We start from the raw sequence: 12,694 nt of genomic DNA, 5'->3' as shown, positions 1-12,694 counted from the left end.
ATGAAAGAATGAAATAAATCAGAATTAGAAAAAAACTCTGGAAACAATTTAAGATTTTTAAAAAATTATTTCAGAAATGAATAGTAAATTAGAAAGACTACAAAAGCAAATAAACACAATGGATAATACCTTAAGAGAAAATGCAAGTGAAAAGAAAGAGAAGTTTTTAAGTCAAAAATAAATGAAGAAAAATATTAAAAAGGTTCAAGAGAAAGTGACAAATATTGAAGATAGGCACAGGAGATTGAACATCTAGAAAACAGGAATCCCTGAAAAAAACAAAGCAAGGCAACAGAACAAGTCCTAACTCAAGAGAACTTCCCTGAAATACAACACATTTGACACATTGGGAACTACACATTGAAAGAGCACACCATGTACCTGAGACTATCAACTAGGAACAGCAAACATCAGAAAAAAATTAGTGAAATTAATGAAAATTTTTTAAAAGTCCTTCAGACATCTAGAGAAAAAAAACATGATTTATAAGGGAAAGAAAATTATATTTTCATTAGACTTTTCAGGAGCAACTCCTTATGTTAAAAGAAAATAGAAACATATTTAAGTAATCAAATAAAGAAAGTATAAGCCAACAATTTTATTTCCAGAAAAAGAGTTTCAATATATAAAGGGCACTAACTCTTATCAATAGTCAAGAACTCAGAATGTTTCCATTAGTGCTTCCTAAGGAATCTACTAAAGAACAAGCTTCAAAGAATCAAAATGACTAGAAAGACATTGACATAAGGCCTGAATGTGAACATTAAATATACAGTTACCTGTAGTGCTAAGATTACATGAGGGCTGAGAGAGAGTATAGAATGTAATGGTTATATATTCTGACAATGTAAATATAGTACAACTATGAATAGTTCTACTATAGATTTTCTTTTTTTTAATGAGAAGTTAGAATGGAGGAAGGATAAGCAAACATTTTTAATATATGATGTAATTATTATGGTGGTAGTATATTATGATTATGAGACTACTGTAAGTACAATACTATGGATAAAACAAATGAGTCATTGTGGAGTATTCTAATTCTATCATCCCCTATGTCCTTGAGAATCAGAAGTTCTTGAACTTGAATTGGAAGTGTCCATAGGAACTCATGAGATATATAATCAGTGGTATGGTGAAGCTGGTTTACAAGAGCTAGTAAGAAGAGATTGTACACATTTTGTCCCAACTCCACATTTAATGACTCCATGTTGGTATATTGGAGTCAGCCATAATGGGAGTATTTACACCATGAAAATTGGGAAATGCTACAAATCTGCCCTTTTTTTAAGAGAGTCAGTTGTTAAACATTTGCCAGCACCCCATTTTATATTGCAACCTTTGGTGCCCAGGTTGTGCTGTTAAAATATCATTTCTCACTGAAAAAAAAAAAAAAACCCAGAGAAGTTTGGAGAAATAGCTTCTTTGAAGTCTGAAACAGAAATGTATAAGATGAACCTACAACTTGCCATGCAGATGACAAGGAAGCTATCAAAGATACTGGCATCATGTCAATGGGACTCAGAAGCCAATCTGAAGATTCCCATTGACCAAAGAGCTTCAGTTTGAGCTTCAACAGTGATAAAAATTGCAATCAAATTCATTTAAATGCATTACTTTATGGTGATATTTAAACAAAGAATCAGTCATTTTCAGAGGGTCATAACCAATCATTATCTGGAAAACTAGTAAATAGAGGGAATAAATCAAACATTTATCTTGCCTTTCCTGTATTGACTATTCCACTGAATATCCCAATAGGACAAATGAAAAGTGTCTCTTTATAAAAGTATTCTACCTAATAAAATAATAAAAAGATAAAATTAGAATTTCACTGTTTGCACACCCCAGTGAGCAAATAGATATAGTTATTACACATCAGTGTCTGCTAAAATCACACAAAGAGAGACAACCAGATATGATGTGCCTTCTTTAGTCTTGCAGAAGGGGTAGAATAAAACCTGAATCTGATCCAGTCTCTGGATCCAGCTGGCAATTTGCAGGAGATACGAAGGGCAGAGGAACATGCTGGGCTACACATGAGTTTGCAATCAGCAATTCAGACCATGGGAAACTCCACAGGTCCAATGGCCCAGGTTCTTCGGCAAATAAATTATAAAGAAAAGGGTGGAAGAGGAATCTATAGATTAAAAGACATAACACATTTTTTAAAATAGGCAAGACCAAACTGTAGTGTGCCAGAATGCACATTTAAGTGACAAAACTGTAATAAAAACTCAAGAAAGTGACTTGTATAAAAATCAGGATAGTAGTTACTTTTGGAGAGAGGAAGAAGTTTTAATTAGGATGAGACACCTGAAAAGGGCTTCAAGGGTAGGTGACATAGTTCCGTTTCCTGGAATCTGGAAGGTTTCCATGCCTTATAATGATCCATTAAGATACACATTAGATTTGTGATGTTTGATGTATCATTTTTTCATTTTACAATAAAAAGATTTTATTTTATAAGCTCCCTCAAGGAGCTTAGAGTCTAAAGAGGGAGATGGAGATGTAAACAATCAGCTTTAAGACAATGTGATAAATGCAGTCAGGCAGGTATGTATTATACGTGTTGCTCCGGATCCGCCATGGAGCTGAAGCAGTTCAGCGTGGCAGATCTGAGATGGCTATTGGGAGGAAAGGACACACCAGCCTGGCTTTGAAGGGAGAGCCATTCTCCAAACAGACATGTGAGTAGCAGAGCTCAGAGACCAGGCTGAAGGGGCTTGCGGTCACTCCTTGCTATCTTATTCCAGGCAGTTCTGCTTACCGCTCAGGGTGTTTATTCGGGCTTCCTTTCTGCCCTAGCAGTTGTCTAGGGCAATTTCCTTTAAAATGGTAAAGGTTAGGATTGTCAACCAAAGGAACACATGTTCACCCTTGTATGTGAATAGCGGGTTTCTGCCTTTTCCTTGTTTTTATTTATTTTTTCTTATTTTTTTTAATTGGAGTATAATTGCTTTACAATATTGTATTAGTTTCTGCTGTAGGACGAAGTGAATCAGCTATATGAATATATATATCCCCTCTCTCTTGAGCCTCCCTGCCACTCCCCCATCCCACCCCTCTAGGTCATCACAGAGCACCAAGCTGAGCTCCCTGTGCTATACAGCAGCTTCCCACTAGCTATCTATTTTACACATGGTAGTGTACATATGTCAGTGCTACTCTCTCACTTCGTCCCACCCTCCCCTTCCCCACTGTGTCCACAAGTCCATTCTCTACATCTGTGTCTCTTTTCTGGCCTGCAAATATGTTCATCAGTACCATTTTTCTAGATTCCATATATATGCGTTAATATACGATACTTGTTTTTCTCTTTCTGACTTACTTCACTCTGTATGACAGACTCTAGATTCTTCCACATCACTACAAATGACACAATTTCGTTCATTTTTATGGCTGAGTAATATTCCATTGTATATTCTTGATAGCTTGTTCTTGAAATAGAGTGGCTGCTGCAAAGACAGGACCACACCTCTACGTTCTCTGCATGTACCAGTGCAGAATGGGAAGTCCTCCCTCAAGCTAGAGAGAACAGAGTGATGAAACAGCTTAAAGAAGAGGGCTTTTGGTTGGACTCTTAAAGCCTTCCTCCAACCTGAACCCCAAATACACCTCAGCAAAATTTTTCATCACATACTTAAGCAAGATGGCAAGACAGTGTGTCCAATTACAGAATCCAACATATCCTAAGGAAGAGGGCGAACACACTCAATTCAATTTGTTAGCCCACATTTCCTGTGAAATAAAGCATAAAGGGTGTGATTTGTATATTGGAATCAAAGAATGATGGGGTGTGTACAATTTGGGGGTATCCTCTACTTGTTCTGTTCATGGATGCTGAGTAAATACCAGCATGGGGACTCAGCAAATCCATAGCAAATGGGACCTGGTTTCTTGCAGTAACATATGGGCTTGGAGGGCAAGGTCGGCTCCCACTCTGGGCTGCACTTACCCTTCCCCACCCACCTGCCATTGATCCCTGACCATCTCTGGTAGCAAGTCAGCCCTGGAAGTTAAATGCACTCTGAAAAGGGAGGTAAAGATAGTTTAGAAGAGAATCGAAAAGCCATCTGATTACACATTTCTTGATCTATAAAATGGGACTATAATACCCACCTACAGTTGTAAAGAGAAAATAAGGTATAGAGAAATGTCTTATAAATAAAAAGATGCAGGGTGTATTCCTAAAAAGATAAATGTGCTTTCCTTCTCTACACACCTCTGAATTAACAAGAATTTTTTCCTGATAACAAGACCATTTATCAAGCTTATACATACAAACACATGCAAATGCTCCCAATAGGCACAAAGTCTTCCTACACAAGCCAAGATGCGATGCTTCATTATTCCACTCTCAGGTGTAACATCATCAAGGCTGTATCTTGTTGAGCCAAGTTGCTGACCCATCCCCCAGGGACAAGTTGAAACAATTGGCATTAGTCAGATCTGGGTTCTGGGCAAAATGGGCTTATACCTATCCTCACCCTAAAAATGATGGCTTTATGGACATAAGAGGCCATGTTCTTTTTCTTCCTATTTAAGATCTAAATCTCATATGGAGGGCAATACTCTGGAGAGAGACCACTGTGTTCCATACTTGCCTGATCATCAGTCACCTGGGCCATTGAAAATACAGAGTCCCAGGCCACTTCCCAGACCTGCCAAATCAAAATCTCCAGGGCAAGGCTTGGACATCTGAATTTTTAACAAATGCCAAGATGGTCTTCATGATGAGGCATGTTTAGAGAAAGCCAAGATAGAACATAGCTCTTCAGGGTTCTAAAATCAAAGACTTTTCAAGAAGTCCAGAAACAGGGGCATGTTAGTCTTCTCAGGCTGCCATAACAAAATACCATAAAATGCTGGCTTAAACAACAGAAACTTATTTTATCACAGTTCTGGGGACTGGAAGTCTGAGCTCAGGATGCCAGCACGGTCAGGTTCTGGTGAGAACTCTCTTCCAGGCTTGCAAACAGGCACCACCTCACTGTGTGTTCACACGACCCCTTTGTGGACATGTGGAGAGAGAGAGAGCAAACTCTCTGGATTCTCTTCTTAGAAGGACACTAATCCCCTCAGGAAGGCCCCACCCTCATGATCTCATCTAACCCTAATTACCTCCCAAAGGCGCCATTTCCAAATACCATCACAGTGGGGGTCAGGGCTTCAACATGTGAATTTTGGGAGAACACAAACATTCAATCCATAGTACAGGGCAATGGGGCTTACTCCCTTCAAAGGGGCAGATGTTCTTTGTGGAGCTGGATCTTTGCTTGGGGTTTCTGCATCTGACCAATCTATGTAGGACCGTGTTATAAGAGGCATAGGCCTCTTATAAGTGCAAGCTGTGCACCCACTGGTTTTGGCAACTTACAAGGGACAAAACATGAGGACTTAGAATAATCAAAACAGAAACTAACAAAAGAGAGAAATCAATGTCACCACTATTTTGGATGTTGGTTCAGTTAAGCAATAAATTTAGCTCTGGACCTGCTGATAGCAGATGCATTTTCTCCTTTGGCCTGAGTTAATTGTCTTTCCTATTTCACACATGTTAAATTCCGGGTAGAGTTCCAGCTTTTACTTACATCTCCTGAACCAGACTGCTCTTCCCAAACTTATGCCCTTTAAAGATGAGAAAAGTCATTGTTTTTTTTTCCCCCCAGAGCTTAACATTTCATCTCGATGAATTTCGAGCTTATTAGAAAAGCAAAACTAGCTGTACCAGAAATACCCAATGGGGAATCTCTCTCTCTCCGAACATATACTAGAACCTGATAAGAAAAATAACACATTTTGCAAAATTGGCAGTTGGGGTTTCCTGTAGATCAAAAGAGTTTTCTTACTTTTTAATAATTCAGGTAATCCTGGAGATCCAGCCACTTCCCAGATACTGCTCAGCAATGAAGAACGCAGAAAGTCACTGAGTCCCCAGTTCCAAATAAGTTATCCAATTAGATGAGACTTGTTACTCAGTGTCTCTATACCAGCGGGAAGGTGCCCAATGTGGTGGAAATGTCTGGGGTCTCGGGCCCAGCTCTGCCAATATCTAACTGGCTGTGTTCCACTGAGCAATTCTTTTACTCTCTTTGAGCCTGTTTTCATCATTAATTCAACGACTATTTCTTGAACATCTAAAATGTGCCAAGCATTGTTTCCAGCTGAAGGGGACAGCCCTGCCCTCAAGGAGACCACCGTCTAGAGACAAGGGAGCTTCCATTCTATAATGTAATTGTTAATTTCCTTGTGTGGGTACTTCAGTAGTTTAGCGCATAATATAAAAATGTGAGTATATGAAGGAACAAATGAATGATTGAATGAGTGAAGCACAAAGTTATTTTCTAACCACTTTATTTTATGCCATTACCACATGGTCCCCTTTCTCTGATAACCTAGGCCCAAGAGATCCATCTCTGACTTGACCTTCCTTAGGCTTTTATCCTCAGGAAATCCTCATCTGTTGGCTGTAATCTGCTCCCTTCATTCTTCCCTTGACACAGTCACCCAGAATCCACCTCCATCACTCATAATACCCCTGAATATTTTCCTAAACTATAAATTCAACGAACATCCACTGAGCACATTATATATGGCAAGCACTGGGCAAGCCAAGACGTTGGAGAACGTAGACTCTGGTCCACATCCGCCGTGTCTGCGGATGGTGCTTACACGCTCCGTTCACTTCTGCCACGCGGTGTATGTGTCCTTCCTTTGACTTGCCGCTACTGAGACACCAGCACAGCCAGAATGGCATCGTGAGTTTCCTAGAAGAGTCTTCTGTCAGCAAATTCTCCCACCTCTCACCTACTACTTGACACCAGCCCCCCATACAGCAATGTTTAACCCAAATAGCTATTTTTGGTGTAGGAGCAGCTCAAATCTTCCAACCACTAACTAGCCTGTGACTCCCAATGCCGCAGCAAATGCCAGGAGTGCCACTCTCTCATCTCTACCCTCATATCATTTCCCCTCTGTTATTTGAACAATAATTGACACACCACTCTCTCCAGAAAGTATTGCTTAGAAAATAATGTTTTTAAATAAAATAGCATTTGAATGGCATGTGAAAGCGTAACACCTCTTTTCCGTGTTATTTCAGTTAATATCCATGGCAATGCTCGAGGCTCACAGGGGTCAATCACTAGACCACAGGTCATAGAGTCGGTGAAGGGGCAGAGCTGGCAGTTGTGCCCAGGTCTTCTGAGTCGGAAATCCCAGAGTTTGTCCAGAGGGGCCAGATGGTAACCCATTTTGTCCAGGCCTCACAGTCACAAAAAGCTACAAAGTAAGTCATTAAGTGTTAGCTCCAATAAAAAGACACATAAAGTTGAAGAGATACCTCATCAGGATGAAAAGAAGAAAATGTGCCTTGTGCAAGTTTAAATTTGTGTTTTCCTTTTGTAACATGATTTTGGCATTTTGATTTTTCATTATATTGAGAATCTCAAACAATGGAAGTTGACCAGGCCTCTCTTGAACAACAGACCTCATTTTTATTTACACAACATCGCTAAAAATGTTGCTTACTTGCTGTCACTTTTCCATCTGGAAATAAAATTGGCTGGATTTTCTTTGATTTATACTCCAGTTGTATAATATATATATCTCATCCACCTCACCTCCCTAAAAAAACAAAAAAAAATCTTCTCTGACCTATGCACACCATAAAACCTAGTAAGACCACATGCCCCCTGCCTGAGAGGGTCCGCAGCTCACCAGCAGGGGTGCTGTCTGCAAGCTTTTCTCTCTAGAGAACCAGCTGGTCACATGCACGATTCTGCTCTGATAAATTACCTTTCACTAGGGGGTGACGGTGGTGGATTCGAATAGCAAAGGGAGCCTCCGGATTATTTAAAATCATCATATCTCTAGGCTTCAATTCCTTCATGCATAAAATGAAGGTAGTAACACTCTGTAATAAAATTAATGGCAAATCATCAAGGGCTTCCCAGAGTTGTAGATAGACTTACAAGATGTTGCAGAGAATGCCAGGCTCTGAACTTTAGTATCTTCCCGGTCCTTAACTGAGCACAACAACTGCTCATCTGAAAAGAGTCGTCAAGTTTTCTATTCGCAGTTGCAATTACAGACCCTCTCAAGCATCTTTTCAGTCGCTCTCCTCGCATCATAACTAGGCTGTGTTCATGAGCCTCGCCTGCTTTGTCCCCACTGTGGTGGTGAGTGACCTGAAGCCAGAGGCAACCAGAGTCCTGGCCCATGTGGGCTGCATCCTCCCTCTGTCCCACACGCTCAGAGCATTCAGGGCATGACAGAATGGTGTCGTCCAGCGGTGGGTGGGCTCCAGACGAGCCATTGCCTGGATGACCTCTTGTCTTGAGTGCCTGGGGGGTGACTGTACATCCTCACGAGCCGATGGTAACTGCTTTCCATTTTGTTTTCCCTTTCCCTATTTATTAGAGCATTTCAGAAAGTCGATGAGGTGAGCTATTCTCCAGAAGAGGAAATAATACAAAGCTTAAAAGCTGTTTCTGATAGAATGGTGAAATAATTTCACTACTTTTCTTGGAGGAAAAAAATAAATAAATAAGGCAACCTGAGGCAGCCTCTAGGGATTTCATTATAGATAGATTGGAGGGAAACATAACGGCTTTAGATGAACAGGTTTTTCTTTTCACTTGTTAGAGCACTTTGGGATGAAGAGAGGAGAAGTGGCAGGTGCTAGACAGTAGAATAAACCTGGCTCCAGCTTATTTACATTATTTCGTATGGAGATGCATTGATGTATGAAGTATAAAGTGACTGTGTTGAATAGTGAAAATAAAGTATTTTGGTAAACAATCTCTGTTCACTACCCAGTCCTAGAATGAGTGAACGTTTTATGAAATACCTCTTGCTTCTTTGTGACAATTACCTCTGGTTTAAGATGTGTGTGCGGTTTTAGGAAAACACAGTCTCGTATGCTGCTATTAAAGTCATTCAGGTCGAGGCGCCATTTCTCCATGATTAAAGACTACGAGGAGGGCTGGGAACGTGTGTGGAGCAAAGAATATAATTAGCCATTTTTGCGGGCCAAATTACCTCCTAAATGAGGGAGTAGGCGATTTAAATGTAAAAATAACTGTCTCTTTCGCGGCATGCAAATGTTTGTGCTGTGTAAGAAACTAAATCCTGGCTTCCTCTTGGCAAGTATTCCCTAACAGCCCTCGCAGATATCTGAAACCAATTTTAACCCACTCTGGTCCTCCGCTGACCACAACATTACCTGAATGGTGCGACCCAATTTCCAGACTGCTCACCAGTCCTCAGGCCTACGGGGTGAGTAAATATCCCGAGAGGGACAGGCATGGTGAATATTGATGAGCCCGGGGAACCTCGGAGCTATTTCTTCCCAGCTTGAGGAGGAAGCATTTTTAAAATTCACGGCACCAAGAATCATCTCTCTTCTCTTTTCAGTTGTTGCTGATGTGGGCTCATTCTTCTTTTTTAAAAAAATGCAATTTTTTTTATTGTGACCACTATTTTTAACCATAAAATGAATTTAGAAAATATAAAAGAAGGAATGTGCCCTCACAAAGTGCTGTGTTTTGAGATTTAGAATACTAGGCCTGTGCTTTATAGCTCAAGGGGGTGGAATCAAAAATGCTGAAAAGCAATGAGAATCCTTATCAGTAAATCAGAGTGTCAGGGATTGGCGAGGAGCAGAATCTTGGAGTCTGTGGCACCCTTGGACGTTGTCCAGCTGGCCGACCCCTTGTCTAAACAGAGAAAAAGGCGTCTCAGATCTCAGACGTGCTCAGGACACCACAGCCTGAGCCAGTGGTTCTCCAAGTGTGTCCTCAGACCGGCGGCCTCAACATCACTTGGAAACTTGTTAGAACTGCAAATTCTCAGGCCCTACATCAGAACTCTGGTCTCAGGGGCCCAGCATCTGTGCTTCAACGAGTGATTCCGAGACAGGCCAAAGCTGGAAACCACTGAGCTGAGGTCACCTAGCCAGGGTTCATTCTACAGGTAATTTCGTGTGGTCTTCCAAAAACCAATGGAAGAAGAGTTGAGATTTTAATTCCTTTCTTTAAGGGAATCTCTGTCTGAGGAAAACTTTAGTGGCCGGATCTAGTTCATTTCCACCATTATCTGCTATGGTAACTTCCAACCCTTTTTAGCCCTGTGACACTCATCCCAAGAAACATGCTGTGAGGATATACTTTTCAAAGAAAATATAACAGACATTGAGTTTTAAGAATTTTGTGATAGGCGCTACAAAACCTACATTGAGAATCATTCCGTACTCTGAGGTCACAGGATTCTGCAAACTCCTAACTCCTCTCACCCAGATTAGGTATCCATTCAAAAAATCCACTGCATTTTATTTTAACTTCCTTATCCAGAGAGGTGCTCAATTAGCACATGTTCTCTTACCCACAGAGAGGGAAAACGTGACATCTGCCATACCAGCCACTTCAGCCAAGACAAGACAGGGCAGTTAAAAAAGGAAAGCAAACATCCTAGTTTCTAACACTGTAGGACTGCTATTGTTTTCTGCTTTTATCGGGAAGTGACCTCTCTTTCTTTCCAAAACCAGGAACAGCTTAAAGAGGATGATGTAGAATGTATTGTAAACCAGGATGAACTGGCCATGAATTACCAGGAACAAACCACCTCACCCTGCAGCCCTCCTGCAAGGCCGGGTCTGGACCAGAAAGCTTCACCCCAGACTCCAAGCAAGGAAAGCATTTATGAGGGGGACCTTGGCTTAGGAGGCTATGAACTCAAGCTTGAGCAAACTCCAGGTGAATCCCAGCTGAATTAATGGGCGTGAACAACGCCGAGGTAATCACAGGTAATGCAGGGATCACTGATGATCAAGCCAAGCCGATGAGGCTGCATGGAGGAGAGGCTGGAAAATGTCTGAAGGGCATAAATTGGAGAGATTCAAAACCTTATCACGTGTATCCTCTGGTGCCTGCAGAAATGAGAATTTATTATCATCCCTCTATGTTACGCAACTGCATTTAAGTTTTTGACAGCGCCATTTTTATTAGTAAATCGGGTGGGGTGGGAAGGGTGCAGGGGGAGGGAGGGAGGTGTCTAGCTGCCGGGAGGATGAAACAGATGTGCTGTGTCTGCAGGGTGTTTCTTTTCTGTGTGCAGCTCTCTGGGCCCTTCACTCAGATTTGGGATCCTATTCCCTTCATTAAGGAGACTTTAAACATCAGAAAAGGAGTTTCTGAGCTTAAATGTGCGGCTCCTAAGCTGGAGGGAATGCCCAGTTCTTCAGGAAGTGAGACGTTTTATATGTTTAGAACCTAGGCGCCCACTCGCTCCTAATGATCCGGGGATATTGGCCCAGATAAGTGCTTGCTTGATACCACTGTTGACGGCCTCACAGAACCCACGGCGCCTGGGGACCCGCCTGTTCTCCTCCGCATCCTCTTCAAGTTGCTCCTCCCCTTGCTTGAAGCCGTTGGTGACAGCTTTGTTGCGCTCTGCACTAAATGCAGTGCCACTTTTCACCTTGGTAGGACCCCTTCCAGGGACAGCGGGGTCCTCTCCTCCGTACCATGTCCTTGCTTGCATCTGAGTCACTTCCAGGCTCCGTGGCAGGTCCCTCTGTCCGCTGAGTGATGAGACTCCTTAGCACAGGTTCCTCTCCACACAGCAGGAGTCGGGACAGGAACACTGACCTGTCCTCCGATTCCAACTCTCACAGCTCAGCAGCAGCGCAGGGGCAGGAGCGAGAGGAGCAGGGCGGAGGGTGCGCAGAGACCGCGCGGAGGAGACAAGGGCGCAGCATCAGGGGCATTTTTACAAGGCATGGCTCACGGCCCATGGCGGGGAGACCAACGCAATAGCTTTTAATTTAGCTGCACAACTTTTAAGCCATTAAGATACCTCAAACACAGCTTCTCTTGAAATACAAATGTTAATATCAGACTCCAAGAAAGCAGACCCCAGTCACAGGTTAGGAATGGCATCTTCCTGGGACCTAAAGCTCGGAAGTAACATAGGCTTTGCTGACCAGTTATTTGGCTTTAGACGTGAACCATGGTGGTGCCGGGCACGCCACTACACAGATTCTCTTGCTTTCCAAACAGTAGAATCCAGGGGCACAAATTGTTTTCTACTCAGCTAAGTATAACATGGTCATTCCGGGTAAATATGGCAAATGGCAAAGCAGGAAGTTTTCTAATTTGACTTAATCCTAATAAAATTTTGTTAAAAAGCACGATTGTTTTATTTATGTATTTAAAGCCATCTTCTACTGTCCACGCCAATTGGCAGTGCTAAGCCCTTGCTCTCGAAGTGCCAGGTGAAGGGGGACTGAAAGGTGATGTAAGGGAGATGCAGGGGTCCTCTGGGCCAGGAAGAGCCATGGGGGCGGCTGGCCTAGTCAGTGACGCGTGGAGAGAGCACAGCGGGCTGGGAGGATGTGAGAAGGGAAGGCGGAGTCAGGCAGAGGGGAGCTCCTCCTCCTTTCACACTGCAGGGGACCAGAAACTTCCAAAACAGGGGAGGAGGTGCTAGAGGAGAAAGGACGGAAGGAAAGGCGGGAGAGAAGGATTCATCTTATTTCTGCCTTTATCATGTGAAAGGGAGGGATGAGAACTCAGTGTTTTGTTTCTTTTCCTCTGGGTGGACAAAGACACATCAGGGAAAGAGAAGATCCCCCCAAAACAGACAAATGTTAGTGAGGGAAGGAGTGGAGAGAAGGGAGAGAAATATGACA

The 12,694-nt window shown here is 42.3% G+C and overlaps 1 protein-coding gene across 3 annotated transcripts in view; it reads left to right on the top strand.

The window, feature by feature from the left end:
* Nucleotides 1-12,157, top strand: part of SLC9A9 (solute carrier family 9 member A9) — a 541,542-nt gene extending 529,385 nt beyond the window's left edge. Inside the window, exons 15-16 of one of the 3 annotated variants that reach the window (XM_036851048.1) lie at nt 9,177-9,282; nt 10,550-12,157. In XM_036851048.1, coding sequence (XP_036706943.1) covers nt 9,177-9,282; nt 10,550-10,777 — 334 coding nt within the window. In that variant the 3' untranslated portion in view covers nt 10,778-12,157. The remainder of the gene's footprint in view (nt 1-9,176; nt 9,283-10,549) is intronic. The other 2 variants (XM_036851049.1, XM_036851050.1) reach the window with 2 other exon arrangements.
* Nucleotides 12,158-12,694: the final 537 nt, after the last annotated feature.

This window comes from Balaenoptera musculus, chromosome 4 (genome assembly GCF_009873245.2).
Source record: "Balaenoptera musculus isolate JJ_BM4_2016_0621 chromosome 4, mBalMus1.pri.v3, whole genome shotgun sequence".
NCBI classification, from domain to species: Eukaryota; Metazoa; Chordata; class Mammalia; order Artiodactyla; family Balaenopteridae; genus Balaenoptera; species Balaenoptera musculus.
This window is presented reverse-complemented; position numbering and strand designations above follow the sequence as displayed.